The sequence below is a fragment of the Gavialis gangeticus genome, unplaced genomic scaffold (assembly GCF_001723915.1).
Source record: "Gavialis gangeticus isolate Ggan-Ray unplaced genomic scaffold, GavGan_comp1, whole genome shotgun sequence".
Classification (NCBI taxonomy): domain Eukaryota; kingdom Metazoa; phylum Chordata; order Crocodylia; family Gavialidae; genus Gavialis; species Gavialis gangeticus.
In genome coordinates this window covers 16,354,516-16,368,371 of record NW_017729001.1, presented here as the reverse complement: position 1 = coordinate 16,368,371, position 13,856 = coordinate 16,354,516, and the positions used below count along the sequence as shown (strand labels likewise).

Genomic DNA, 13,856 nt, shown 5'->3' with positions numbered 1-13,856 from the left:
TAAAAAAAAAAAAAAAAAAAAAAAAAAATAATACAAAATAAGTGTTAAGACCAACAATAAAAATAACCAGTACAAGTAACAAAAGTGCTCAAGTTGGAGGGGAAGTAAACTTGCCCAGAACGAACACATAAAATCTTTAAATATAATCTTAATATATTACAAAGAACTGGTGAGAGGGAAAATGCTTTTCAAAATTCTTTTCAAGTAAATGTTTGTTTTTCCTGTTTTTTATTTTTTATGTGCTACTGGAAGGTTCAGTGACCAGACTGACCTCTTTACATCAACCAGCAGCCATTAATATCTGGATTCAACTTTCACCAAAACCATTAACTGAAATGCTTCATATCTTACAAGGGCAGAACTGTTTAAAAACCAGTTTCTTATATCAAACAGTAACAAACATTTCTATTATTCCCAGGTATCAGATTGAACAGAAAAAATATTACATAGAAGTAATTCTGTATTAGGTATAGCTTCTCTTTTCCACCATGGCTGGGGACCGGACTTGATGATCTTATAGGTCCTCTTTTCTATGATTCTATCCCCCTTCCCACACAAGACTCAAGCATATTGCTTTATTTGGTTCTCTTAAAAGCCCTAAACATCACATATAATTTATATTAACTCCTTATGCCAATAGTTTAAAGTTCTAGGTGTTAAGCACTGCATGAAATTTCAACCTTTGGCATTGAGACTAATAAAGGTTTTGGTGAAAGTTTCTAGTGTGAAATATAAATAATGCACTGAAGAAAGAGGTTGAGGTCCTAAATAATAATTGGTCTTCTATTAGCTCACTAACAAGAGACATCCAGCTTTGCTATTTAAAGTAAAGTAGCAATGATATTTTTCTCTTTCTTTAAAAGAACAGCTAACCTTAAATGTGTGGTCTCTTTTATAGTGAAAAATAGTTATTTTTCTTTTCTTCAACTTAGTGTACTGCTTTACAAGTCTATAGCTGGGGGAGAAGAGAAAGAGAGATAAATTTGTCTATAGACATCTTTATGGGTATCAATTTTACAATTAATTAGACATTCATACCAATACCATCTCCATTTCCTTGTTATGACTGTGCCAGTGCTTTCCTTGCTGGCACTGTAATAGAAGAAAATAGTGAAGAGAGATTCCAAGTTGAAAGGGCCAAAAAGATGAGCAAAAACCCATCTTTCATCAATGAGTTTTAGTCATAGAGGAATCTCTTGTCTGATCATATTCTTCAACATGGAAAACCAGTGCAATTACCTTTAAAATCCAAATTGGACTTAGTTCTTTAGACTAAAGGCCAAAAGTTAATTACTTTTGTTTTGTTAAACACTGAGTTCTGTAGAATTCTGATGTGCGGTTTAGCCAGCCTGCATCGTAGAAAAATTTTTATAGCTGGGAGGATTTTCCCTCCTCCCAAAAAAGAAAATGAAAAGCTCTCTCTAAAGATCTGTATTGCTCTTACCCATTGGCATACTTTTTAAATGAATGACATAGAACAGTAAAGTGCAGGAGAATTCTGAAAGCCTATGAGAGATTTTCCAGAACGTAACAGCAGCAGCAGCAATGGCACATATTACTAGACTTCATAGATGCCAAGTTAAAATGTTACTGAAAGGAATTACTTTGTATTGCAAGGCTTTCATATTATTAATTATGTCATAGTGCTTATGTAGTGTTAAAGATTTACCCAACCACTTTATTCTCAAGAATTAAGGGAGCCCAAGTTCAAAAGTTCCTCTCTCAGAACAAAGTATTTTATAAAGACACTGAAAGTGTATACACATATCCCAATAATTAATATTGTGTATACACATCTATAGAAGTTTCTCTCCAAGTCACTCCAGTTGAGAAGTAGCTGGAAGAACCAGAAAAAAAAAAAAAGCACAGAAAGAAAGCACATTTTTATATAAAACTTTATTACAAAAATGTCTTTGGGGGCGATTTATCCAGCAAACCAAGTAACCCCCTTTTTCTTTCTTTATACTTAAAAAAAAAAAAAAAAAAGGATTATCTTGCTATTCTATTTTATGAATAAGTGAAATCAACTTTCATTCTTTACTTTCCTACCCTCCCATTAACCCCCATTTTTCTCTCATAGGCCATGGCCTTTTTCCCACAAAAATATCTATTCTTGTTCAAATGTAAATGACAGTAGAATAATTTTAAGGTTTTTTTGTTTTGTTTTTTTTTTTAAATATATCAACCTCTTTGTCCAGTGCATTAGGCTATGCAGCTACATGGAACCAGCCATACAACTTCAATGATGCATAGCTCCCTGTTACTGTTAAAGGTACAGTGCAAAAAAAAATTTGGTAGCAAGTGAAAGACATGTACATTTTTGTGCCCTTTGATCTTGCAGGCTGTTATTTTTTCTTCTTCCCTAAAGATAAAAGGTTGCAGAATAAGGAATGTATTTTGATTATAATTACAGTACCATTCCTTAATGTTCTTGCAAGTTATTTGCACTAATTATAACAACATATCAATGTATTCCTAACAAAATTTAAGATCTTACACATTCAGTCAGTGCAACTGAAAGATTTCTAAGTGGGCACTGTACCTATAATCAGTTTCCTTACAAAACGTACACAGGTTTTTGTACTCCCAAATTTTAAAAAGAAATTAATGAAACTACAATACTGCATCCCCTTCACTTCCAAAAGATGTCAGAAGTTGCTACATATAAAAAGACACCCCCATCCTATACATTCTTTAGGACTGCTCATACAGATCTTCCATAGGATTGGAGTGTAGGTGTTTAGGCAAGAAGCATGCACAGCAGAAGGTAGCATTAAAGGCGTAGGTAAAAGATAGATACCAACCAGTAAAATCCATCTGCAATTAACTAATGGTTTCTCTATTCAGAGAGTTTAGAAAAAGGTCATCCAAAATGTTCCAAAACAACTGCTCACACAAGAGTACATATACAAAAAGAGGGAACTTACACAAGGAGAAAAAGGCAAACATGGCCTGAAAGAGCCACAAACTACACTACTCATTTGTGAGGTTTCAAAGTTCAGCGATATTTTCAGAGCCACCTCAGCCAGAATCCTCCTTTACTTTGCTTTAGTCTTTATAAAGCATGTTCCACAGAATATTGTCCAGAGTGTGTGAGAGGCGTGGGAAATCACTCCCAACCATTGTCTTTGATCATGTGGGCAAGTTCAATTATAAATTTTCCTTCTTTGTACTTCTGACTGCTTTCAAAAGCATGTTCCTAGATAAAAAGAAATATATACATATATTAAAAAAAAAAAAAAAATACTGAGCTAAAGCTCTAACAAGGTTGTTCATCAAATGACATGCATTTAAAAAAATGTAATACCTATTAAAGCATTACACTAGTTTTTGATTATGCATGTGTTCCCTTTCTTGTTGGGGGCAGGAAATGCATGAATAGCAGAAAAATAGGGCTGGATAGGACCTAAAGACAACACAGAGTCCAAACGCCCTTGTTCAAGAAAGCATCATTCCTATCTACCTCTCCCAACCAAGAGTCCATCTTAAAAACTACACTTAAAAACTTGCAATAATGGAGATTCCACCACCCCTCGATAATCTGTGAATCCAATATGCAACCTAACCATGCAATTTAAGATGTGTTCTTTGGGGTACAGGACAAGATGAAGCTAAAAGGAGATGATAAACTCTTTTCTAACAGCCCTTTTTGTACTTTTAAACTTATCAGATCCTCCATCTCAAACTAAAAAATTTAGTTCTTCAAACCATGTCATGCATCATCAAGAGACATCATAACCCTACAACAGGTGCAGGCAAAATACAGCCCGTGGGTTGGATCCAGCACCCAGCCCCCAACCAATGAGTTGTACCCTGCCCAGCCCCTTCCACCTATGAAGATGGGAGTGAGGTGCCCAGGTACATCCCTGTCCCCGCCCCCCTCAACATACCCTATTGTGCCTCACTCCCACCATCATGGTGGAAGGGCCCGGCCAACACGCAGCTTCTGGGCAGAGCTGCTGCTGCTCCAGCCACCTGGGACCTGCTTGACTTCCCTACCTCCTGCCTGATGCCAGCGGGAGGCCAGTGAAGCAGCAAGAGCAGGGCAGAGGCAGAGCTGCAGCTGGGTGGGAGCACAGGCCTGGCATGCAGCCCCAGCAGGAAGCAGCAGCAGTAGGTGGGGGTGCTCAGGGCACTTGTTCTCAGCAGGACCAACACTGCACATTGCAGCAAGAAGAACAGCCCCCCCCCCAGGCTGCATCTATTGCTGGCAGGCTCCCACGTTCATGCAGCACAGAGGAAAGCCCCATGAGCTAGAGCCAGCTGGGGCGGTGGGAAGGAGGATTTGATAGCAACTTTTAACTACCTGAAGGGTGGTTCCAAAGAAGATGGAGCTGGGCTGTTCTCAGTTGTGATAAATGACACAATGAGGAGTGATGGTCAAGATGCAGCAAGGGAAGTTTATGGGGTCGACTTGTATACCACGTCACCTTGTACGTAGTAAAATATGGTAGCTGGGGATGGTCCTGCTTGGAGCAGGGGGCTGGACTAAATGATCTCCTGAGGTCCTTTCCAACCCTAATTTTCTATGATTCTATGACTGTGGGGGGAGTGGTAATACACAAGACTAAGGACAAAGTTCCTATTTCCACAGCTAATAGTGGAAAGAAAGAAAATGAAGTGGTAGAAGCTACAGTATATTAACTCTCTCACCCCTGAATGTTTATTGCCATAAGAGGGAACATGTGGCCCCAACTGCTTTCCAGAAGATTCTGAAACATCACTGAACCAGAAAGTATGCTACAAGTGGAAGTGGAAAGAGGTCCACTGAAAAAGTCCAATTTTTCTTCAAAGTGCCAGATCTATTGCACATTAGTAGCATGGATAACTTGTCAGCCACAAAGTTTAGTTTGGAAATATCCTGATCCTGCCACAACATTCAAGCAGCAGTTTTACTTCTGTTAAAAATTATTATACATGCACCTAGTGACAGATGCAGAAGATTTGTTCGGATGGATGTGAATGTAATAAATTAAGAGTCGTTCAATCTAATAATATAAAATAACTGCTTGAAAATCTTAAAGATAACTCCAAATTGATTAATTTTTATTACCTTCCTTAAAATATAAAAGGTTGCTGAATAAGGAATGCATTTTTAATATTATATAGTATTCTAAACAATCATTCTGTAATATCCTTGCAGATTATTTGTATTAATAATACCACTAATATAATTTGTTAAATATGTTTGATAAAAATTAATAAACACATACTAAATACTTACATATTTCCATCCAAGAGTAGTCTTACAGTTTTCACAATAGATATCTGCTACAGCATGTAAACCTGTCAGAAGTACTCTCTCCTCTGCTGGACCACAGCCCACATTCACTCTGCAACAAAGAACATAGATAATGGCACTTCATCGTTAACATAGGTGAATGCTGACGGAACAACAAAAAAGTTCTATTTTCCTGGAGATTAACCCTGAGTTTTCCTTAAATTATTTAAAGTCTCCAGGATATGCTACTTCTAGTCAAATACTGCTCAGCTAATTTCTAATATCACACTAAGTTGAAGAGACAGGAAGGGGATAACTGAATCTTGTTTTTTATTTCATAGGTGAAACACACTGGCATTTGTAGCATGGAACAAGCTCTCACCTATGCCCTGAAACAACAATGCAAGGTAAATAAAAAGTTATTTAACTATACAAATTAAATGTCAGGCATCTTCTGATTTAAAGCCTTCTCTATATTGAGAATTGTTTCCATTAGCACAAATTGCTACCTTTTTCTTCTACCCAAGTATTCTGGACCAGAGCACCAATGCCAACAGCTGAAGAGAAAACTAATTCCCAATGTAGAAAAGATCTTAGAAAATTTTAGGTCATTTAACTTGGATCATCAATAGGTTAAAAATCAGGTTATTTACCAAGATGACTTTATCACTATCACCTTATTTATCAGTACATTTGAGTCCTGGCAGAAGTCCTGGTAATTTGTCTAGGAGAAATTTGGCCAATTAAAGCATAATTTACCATTTCCAGTGGGCGTGCACACACACACACAGTAAATTTCTATATATAAAAATTTGCTACTACTAATTCATCCCTGTAAAAAAAAAAGCTACAGCAAAACCCAAATCATTAGTATGGGGGGGAAAGGCAGGTGTCCACAGTGTCCTTAATTCACAGCAAATTACTGAATTAAGGATTAACCATTCAACTGCAGCTTTTACTTCAGAGTGCTACTTTTCCACTCAGATTGAGCACATGAGCAAAAAGGCTCCTCAAAAAGTTGCACCTCAGTGATTCAGCATAGCTATTTGCTGAATTTTCTTTGTCTTCATGGGGACAGGGAGTAAGAATTCATAGACTTTTCAGGGCTGGGTTTCTAGTGTACTGTACAGCATTTTCTAAATGCATAGCAGACTCTTATGCAGGCCACAGTCATGTGGTAGGCACTTGGCAGACTATCCAAGTTCAATGCTCCAAGTTAGCAGCAGAAACAAATAGAAAAAACCTGTAGGACGCTGCACCTTAAGCATTTAGCTGTATTATTGCAATGTATGGTAGTATTTCTTCTTTAAAAATATCAAGAATCATTCTTTTTGTGTCTTAACATAACATGCACAAAATAGTAAGACAGTGTTATTTATCCATGAATGACATGGACTTGCCTATAAACTTGCCAAGGCGCACCAGCAGGCAATGGGAGAGTCCCTGTTGCCCGGAGCACTACCGGAAGTAACAAGGAACAATGATCATAAATTGACTGAGAGTAGATTCAGGCTAGACATCAGGAGGTGCTACTTCACAGTCAGGGCGGCTAAGAGCTGGAACCAAGTTCCAAGGGAAGTGGTGCTCACTTGGGGGGGCCTTCAAAAGGAGGCTAGACAAATCACCTAGCTGGGGTTGTTTGACCCCAGCATCCTTTCCTGTCCACAGCAGGGGGTTGGACTTGATGATCTGCTTAGGTCCCTTCTGTCATAGTTGGTAGGGTCAATCTCCTAAGTTAAAAATATGGCTAACTATTGAATATGGATAATTAGCCAACATTACCAATTACTTTGGACTGACAAAAACAACCATATGTTACTATGCTCACACACAGTGAGTATTAAAAACTTGGACTATTTAGCATATATTAACCTAGTGATTCCTCAACTAGGGTGCCATGAAGTAGTATTAAGGATGCCACACAATGCACATGCTTCACAAGATCAACCCAGAGATTTCAAATTGGATCGATGGTGCTAAAAAAGTTTCTAATCTGTTATAGATTGAGTTCTTTGCAAGAGAAGAACTGCTCTAGTATTTTTCCAGTCAAGAAAGTAGTCAAAGCTAAGAACTTCCATTTTCCTTTAGTCTAAGGGGAAGTAGCTTGGGTCCAATTGAGGTTAAAAACCATTGCACTAAACCACTATGTTCCAGAACAAGGTTTAGACTGGACAAAAATTTATATAATAAGCCTAGGAAAACTTGCCAACACAATTTAATTGATATGGTTACACAAGAACAGAGTCTTGCCATTTTTGCTTTGTTCAGCTACCTAAAGCTGTAGTACTTTTACTACAAAACGAGCACTGATTCTTCATATAACAATAACTACATGTAAACAGAATTTTAGAAAACAACAGTTGGATCCTTTAATCTCATTTTAATTATGCTAGCCTATAATTATACTTGCCTATAGTATGACTTCTTGTAGTTTGTTCATGGGCATTAAAACTTCCTACTTACTAAAAATTAACCTGAGAAAATATGAACGCAATGGTCATGCTAAAGATTCTTCCTCTGGAATAGTGTTGTTGTTAACAGTGTAATTTACTTTCCTTTCCAGTTTCACAACATTTCCTGGAATAACCCAGTGTAGCTTCATTTGCCTAAACTGAGTTGGAATTAGATGCGTACAATTAGAAGTCTAAAATACAAGCATCAGTCAGAAAACAATGACTCCAATTTTTTTTTTTTTAAATCTCCTAAGCAAGCCACAGACATAGAAGCCTGTTCTTCTCGACTGCTTGCCTAAAGTGGCAAGAAGAGTAAAATTCAGAGGTCTAACGTCCAAACACTGAAGAAAATGAAAAGCTGAATACTTAAGTACTGCTTCTGCACGACAATGCTTGGCTCACACACCATCCTATGCACAACAGACAACCTCAGCATTTGGACGGACTGCGATGCCTTATCCTCTATACAGTCCAGAGGATGAAGGATTGACTGAAGGCCACATTTTTAGGATTATGGCAGCAAGGCTATGGGACAGTGGCTGTGCAACAAATGCAAGGACTTTTCAGTGTCAAGATACATGCCGTTGTTCACCAGTGGAAAAAGGCCATTGGCAGAGAAAGAGACAGTCAAAATAGCTGTGTGTTTAGCAATGATGTATACATTTTCTGTGCAAGTTTAATATTTTTCAGTAATACTTAGCTGGGGGGGTGGAAAAATAGGAGTCATTACTCCAACTGACCCTTGTAAAACCAAAAATCTTTCAACAAATGACAGGATTACCTATATTAAATCTCAAGGCAGCCTTAGGGGACAAGCCTGTCCTGACCTACAAGCAACATCCCCTGCCCCACCTCACTGTTTCTTCAGCAACAGACTACCTAGCTCCTATTTTCATCAAGGCACCAGGTCTTGCAACAAGCCCAGATATCAGTTATGCCTCCTCATCAACACAAAACACATCATCACTGGGCCAAACAACACTGCTTCTAACATCTAGGGTTCATTTACCACTACCAACATCACATCAGCAATCACCTGTTTACTATACCCCCTACTGTTTATAATGGACAGATGGGGTGGGTGATCCCTACACGAAAGAACGAATAGACACCATTCTGAAATCAAGTCCAGAAATGCACAAAAGCATGCGGCAGAGCACTAACATCATTGGCTATTCCGTCACTACCCTAGGAGTAACCACTGTTAAACAAAAAAGAAAAAAAAACTTTAAAAAATCTTGAATGAGAAGCTGCAGAATAAGAAAACATCCACAGACTGGACTGTGTTAAGTATGGTCTAAACAGAGACTATGATTTTTTATCCCATTACCTAGATTAGCTTTTTATAATTTGTATGTTCCTATGGGTTTACACGTTCTTGGGTTCTTTTCCCCCCTCTCTCTCCAACCCACCTTTCCCCCCTTCAGCATTGTTCCTTCTCCTTTCCCTTATCTTTTGTACTTAAATCACTGCATTACAATGCCTGCTGTCTGCAGTTTCTTTCATGGCATCTGCTGTGAAGTAAGCTGCTGTTTACGAACGTTTATGCATATCTGAATTAGTCTGTTTAAGATGCGCCTCTGCCCTGCCTTCTGCTTAAATTTTTATAAAAGAAATTTAGTCTACCTCAAGCTATGCAGTCATAATATTCCCTTATAAGAGCCATAGTTATCCCAAAACCACTTATATTCACCAACAGAACCTATTAATAAGACAAAAGCCAAAAGCCTGGAGTAAGTTGCATCAGCTACGATTGTGGAGTACCTTGCCCATTTGCAGCACATACCAAAGACAGAGATAATTCACAGAAGTTGCATGTATGATTATAGCTATACTTACACAGAATTGAAGAGGTAGGCTCGTCCCTGGCTTCCCTGAAAAGACTGCATAGAAGAAAAGAAAAAGAAAAGCAATTTTAGGAGACATAGCATATACAAGTATGACAGTGTCAAGAAAGGAATACTAGAAATGCAAGTTTATACAAAAGTCACTTTTCAATAAGGTCCCATCTTCACAAACTTTTAGCCACATCTGTAAATCAACTGGTAACAGGGTTGCCTCTTAGTTGGATTTGTGCTCAAAACACCACGTGGCTGCATTTCCTCAAGTGGTACAGCATGCTTTTTTGTATCATACACAGGGAACAGTCTCATCCATGTTCCTCACAGCTTACTTTGCGATTGCCCAAGATGCATTGCTCTGGTCTTGCATACTTCTGGAGCTACTCTGTAGACGTGTCTTCAGTGATGCAGTATCAGATAGCAGTCCATTTTCTTGTGATATGGAGACAGAAACATATGACAGCATGGTGGGTGTGAATGTATAAGGCCAGTTGAGACACGACTGCAAATCAGATAGACTGCAATGTAGAAACAACTCCAGGTGTTTTTGCTCTGTGTTGAGTATGTAATGCTGTGATTTCGTTACAAAACAGAAATATTCCTGTAATATAGGCAAGTTAAATGAATAAGGTTGCCAAAAAAGTTGAAATTAGAAAAAAAAATTAATGAATGGAAGATGACCACTGCATTTGGTATACTTCTGTCCAACTGAAAATAAAATGCTTCTCTTTGAGCTGTAGGAGTCTCTTTCAGATCCTACTCCACTATTTTCCATTGTTTGAAACTGGCTGAAGGAAAACAGGTCAGGATGGAAGAAACTTGTGAAGAATGCTACTGCAAAAAGTTAGTGTTTTTTTAGACTACTTCCATTTGCTGTTGACAGGGAGAAGGGAAAAAAAATCTTGAAGTAATTGGGTCTTAAAAAAGTGTAAGACTATTACTTTTTGTAAAATTGGTTTTCTGAAATTCTGGTTGAGTTTGTAATACAGCTGTTTTATAAAATGCCTCAGTATGTGTGGAATCAGCCACACGTGGTCAGTCCTATATCACCTGTTTTCACTCATTTCCTAGATCAAGCAAGGACAACAGAAGTTTGTTGCATCTTGCTGGTGTCCATTCAAATGGAAGCACTCTGGCAAAGTGGGGTAGCCCCAGACTACATTAAATCTGTTCTCTCCCACTTCTCCCCCAAGACTGTAGTTCAAAGATTGGGGGAAAAAAAAAATCACCCAAGAGGACACAGATATTAGGTCTGGGTCTTAAAAAGAAACAAACCACAAAACTCATAACCTGAAAGACTGGGGGAGGGGGAAGTGAGGAGAGAGAGGCTGAAATGTACGAACTTGGGTAGGGGAAAATTTGGCAGAAGCAGAGCCAAAATGTTCCATGTGTTTGAAGAAACAAGAGAAAAACCACGTATTTAAGTGTTCAGAAGCACCAAGAAGAGAGTGCTGCAGTTACTCAAACCAAAAGAAAGCTAAAGGACCCAAGTCACAGCAACTGGATAAAGTTCTATGAAGGCTGTGCAAAAAATTTATACCATTACAAAAACTTTTCTTACATCGGACAATAAAAGATGCATTATAAAGTTAATATTCTGAAAACATAATTCAGTTTCTTGCTATTTTCCTCTCTACCCCTTCCCCCACTTGCCAATATTAAAAGTAATGCATAAGCTGCCAGTTAGTCAAGCTATCTACCTGTTCTATGAAGAGAACCAAATCACAATTTTAGTTAGGATCCCAAAGCTGGGCTAAATTAGGGCCACGCACAACACTGGATTCAAAATGAAATGCCGCACTGATACCAATGGTAAATTAAAAAAAAAAAGCCGAAGCATGTTAGAGAAACCTCTAGACCCATTTGCCTCCCCAGCCATTCCTAGATAGAGGCCGTCAGAGCTGACACAGGAACCATATACACAAACAAACAACCCAAAAAAACCCAACCCACAACCTTCTGCCACTTGGGCTTTGTCTGCACTAGTGAAATTTGTCAGACTACTCACCAAGCTGTTCCCCTTAACATACTCATCTTACAGGACATTTTTTTTAAATTACTTTATGAAATTATGGTTACAGAAGGCTGGAACTTATGGTTGCAAAAATAACGCTTAAACCTTTGGTATATTAGCTATATATAGCATTTCTACAGATTGTCACAACTTTTCAGTTTTATTTTAGAGCCTTTTCAATTTTTTTTTTTTTTTTTAAATAAAGTGCATCTTATAGCTAAGTCTTCATTACCTCCCTTTGATGTATGCAGTAGTAGACTACATGCGCATTTGAGTGAAAAAGAGGTGCTATACTGTATTACTAACTAGTGAATAAGCATGAGATCCTAAATAAACTCTGGATGCAATAAAAGCAATGCAACTTAACAGCTTTTTTAAAATGCATCATTAGGTAGGACTTCCATTTTTTATTTTTTTAAATAAATATTTCACAGCAACCCAACACAAGGCACCTGTCTCAGTACAATGCAAGTAATCCTAAAAAGTGGTTACTAAATGAATGACATCAGACACCTTCCATATTTCTCAAAAGTGTCCCAAAACCAAGAGCATATATTGTAAAGAATTTCTCAAATAACCTCTTTACAAAAGTTTAAGGATATTTTAACATTAATTGATCAATTTTCCCTACATAATTCCCTTTAAGGAAAGGAAAGGAAAAGACCTATGTGGAAAAGCAACACATTTTTTTCTTCATATCAACAAGGAGTTTAAAAGTTATCACATTGATTTAAATTCTGCTCTTATTGAAATTAGAGGCAAAAGGCCCAGTGAGGAGCCAATTGCTTCTGAGAGAACACTTTGGTCAACATGGAGTGCTTCCAGAAATATGGCACCATATTATTATATATAGATACACATATAGGCATATTTCTAGAAGCACTCCATGTTGATACACACATGCATACACACACATTATACACAACACACACTTATTTTTAAAAGGCCTACATTTGAGAATGTTATGCATAAAAATACATTAAGGACCTCCTGGGCATACTGCATCTTTTCCACAAGAGCGTGTTATGTGAATTTTCCTTAAATTTTATAATCTGAATTTTTTTATGCCAGTGACAATGATTCCTGACATTTTTATATCTTCCAAATATAAAATGAGGCATCAGTCATAAAAGTCCTCCAAAATTGCATGCGATTACTATAAATGAGGCATTTTTCCATAGCTCTGTTGCAACCAACTACAACAATCACCTCTGCATACTTCAAGAAAGGAGATGAAACTGATGACAGTACTGCATATTCTTATACCAAGCCTAAAAGCAACCAAGCATTTCTGCCAGTATCAGCCATGAATAAAAATTTTCTCCATACACTCAATTAGAAAGCAACTGGTAAATCAGAATGCCAGTCAAAGAGAAACATGAAGGTGAGTTGCTCTTTTTTTTTTTTTTGGTGCAAAAAGTCTCCACAAATAAAATACCAAAGCCAAAGTCTACTTCCACCAACCACCACCACAAGCAACTAAGAAAAATGCACAACATGATATTTTAACAGTGTGGTGTTGGACTATTACGAGGTACAGAACTATTTTCTCTATTTTTATGTAGCTGCCCTTATACTTTGAAATGCACAAATACCACATGCACAGAGGACTGAAAGGCATCTTCTGCCTCATTAAGTCCAGGCTGCGTGCAATTGCAGGCAACTATGCCATATTATTCCTGCCACAAACTGACCCCAAGCCTTCATTGAGGTCAGGGTAAAAAAGAAACTTATTACGGGGGAGGAGGGATGTCTTTGTTTCTTAATTCCTAAGAACTAGTTAAATCAGAAGATTATGCTGATATTTCCCTCTTTAGCAAATAAAAAACCCTTCTAATTTGCAGTCCAAAATTTACCTGAAGTCTATAACCGTTTGTTCCTATGCCAACATTGTCCATTAGCTTTAATAGCTCTTCTCCCCCCCCAGTGTTCACCCCCGATATATTTGGAGAAAGGAATCATATCAACACTCAGGCTTGGTTTAAACTGACTAAACATGCACAGCTCCAAGCATCTTCTTTGGCTCTCCATTCCCCTGATCATCTTAGTAGCCCATCTCTGTACCTGTTCCACTCATATTCCAGATTAGCTCTCATCAAAGCTTGTGGGGGAGCAGATACTAGGGATGCAGAGATACAGATTTCTCTGAGCAATACCAATGACTGATTATTAACAAGCCATATTGGCCAATACTGAGTGGACTGCTGATATGAAACCTGGCACCTTGGACAGCAGCATCCAGCTGGTAAGTTGGGGGGGTTGATTGAGGACCCCATGGTGAGGTAAGGAGTGGGGCTGGGGCAGGTGCTGCCCAGCCAAGGCAGGGC

General features: G+C 38.0%; 1 protein-coding gene across 1 annotated transcript in view; it reads right to left on the bottom strand.

Annotated features, from left to right (window-relative positions):
* Positions 1–10: 10 nt before the first annotated feature.
* YPEL1 (yippee like 1) overlaps positions 11–13,856 on the bottom strand; it is a 32,465-nt gene continuing 18,619 nt past the window's right edge. The window contains exons 3-5 of the mRNA XM_019506952.1: positions 9,514–9,557; positions 5,225–5,333; positions 11–3,199 (exon numbers count right to left, since the gene is read on the bottom strand). Of these exons, the coding sequence (XP_019362497.1) occupies positions 3,110–3,199; positions 5,225–5,333; positions 9,514–9,557 (243 nt within the window). The 3' untranslated portion in view covers positions 11–3,109. The remainder of the gene's footprint in view (positions 3,200–5,224; positions 5,334–9,513; positions 9,558–13,856) is intronic.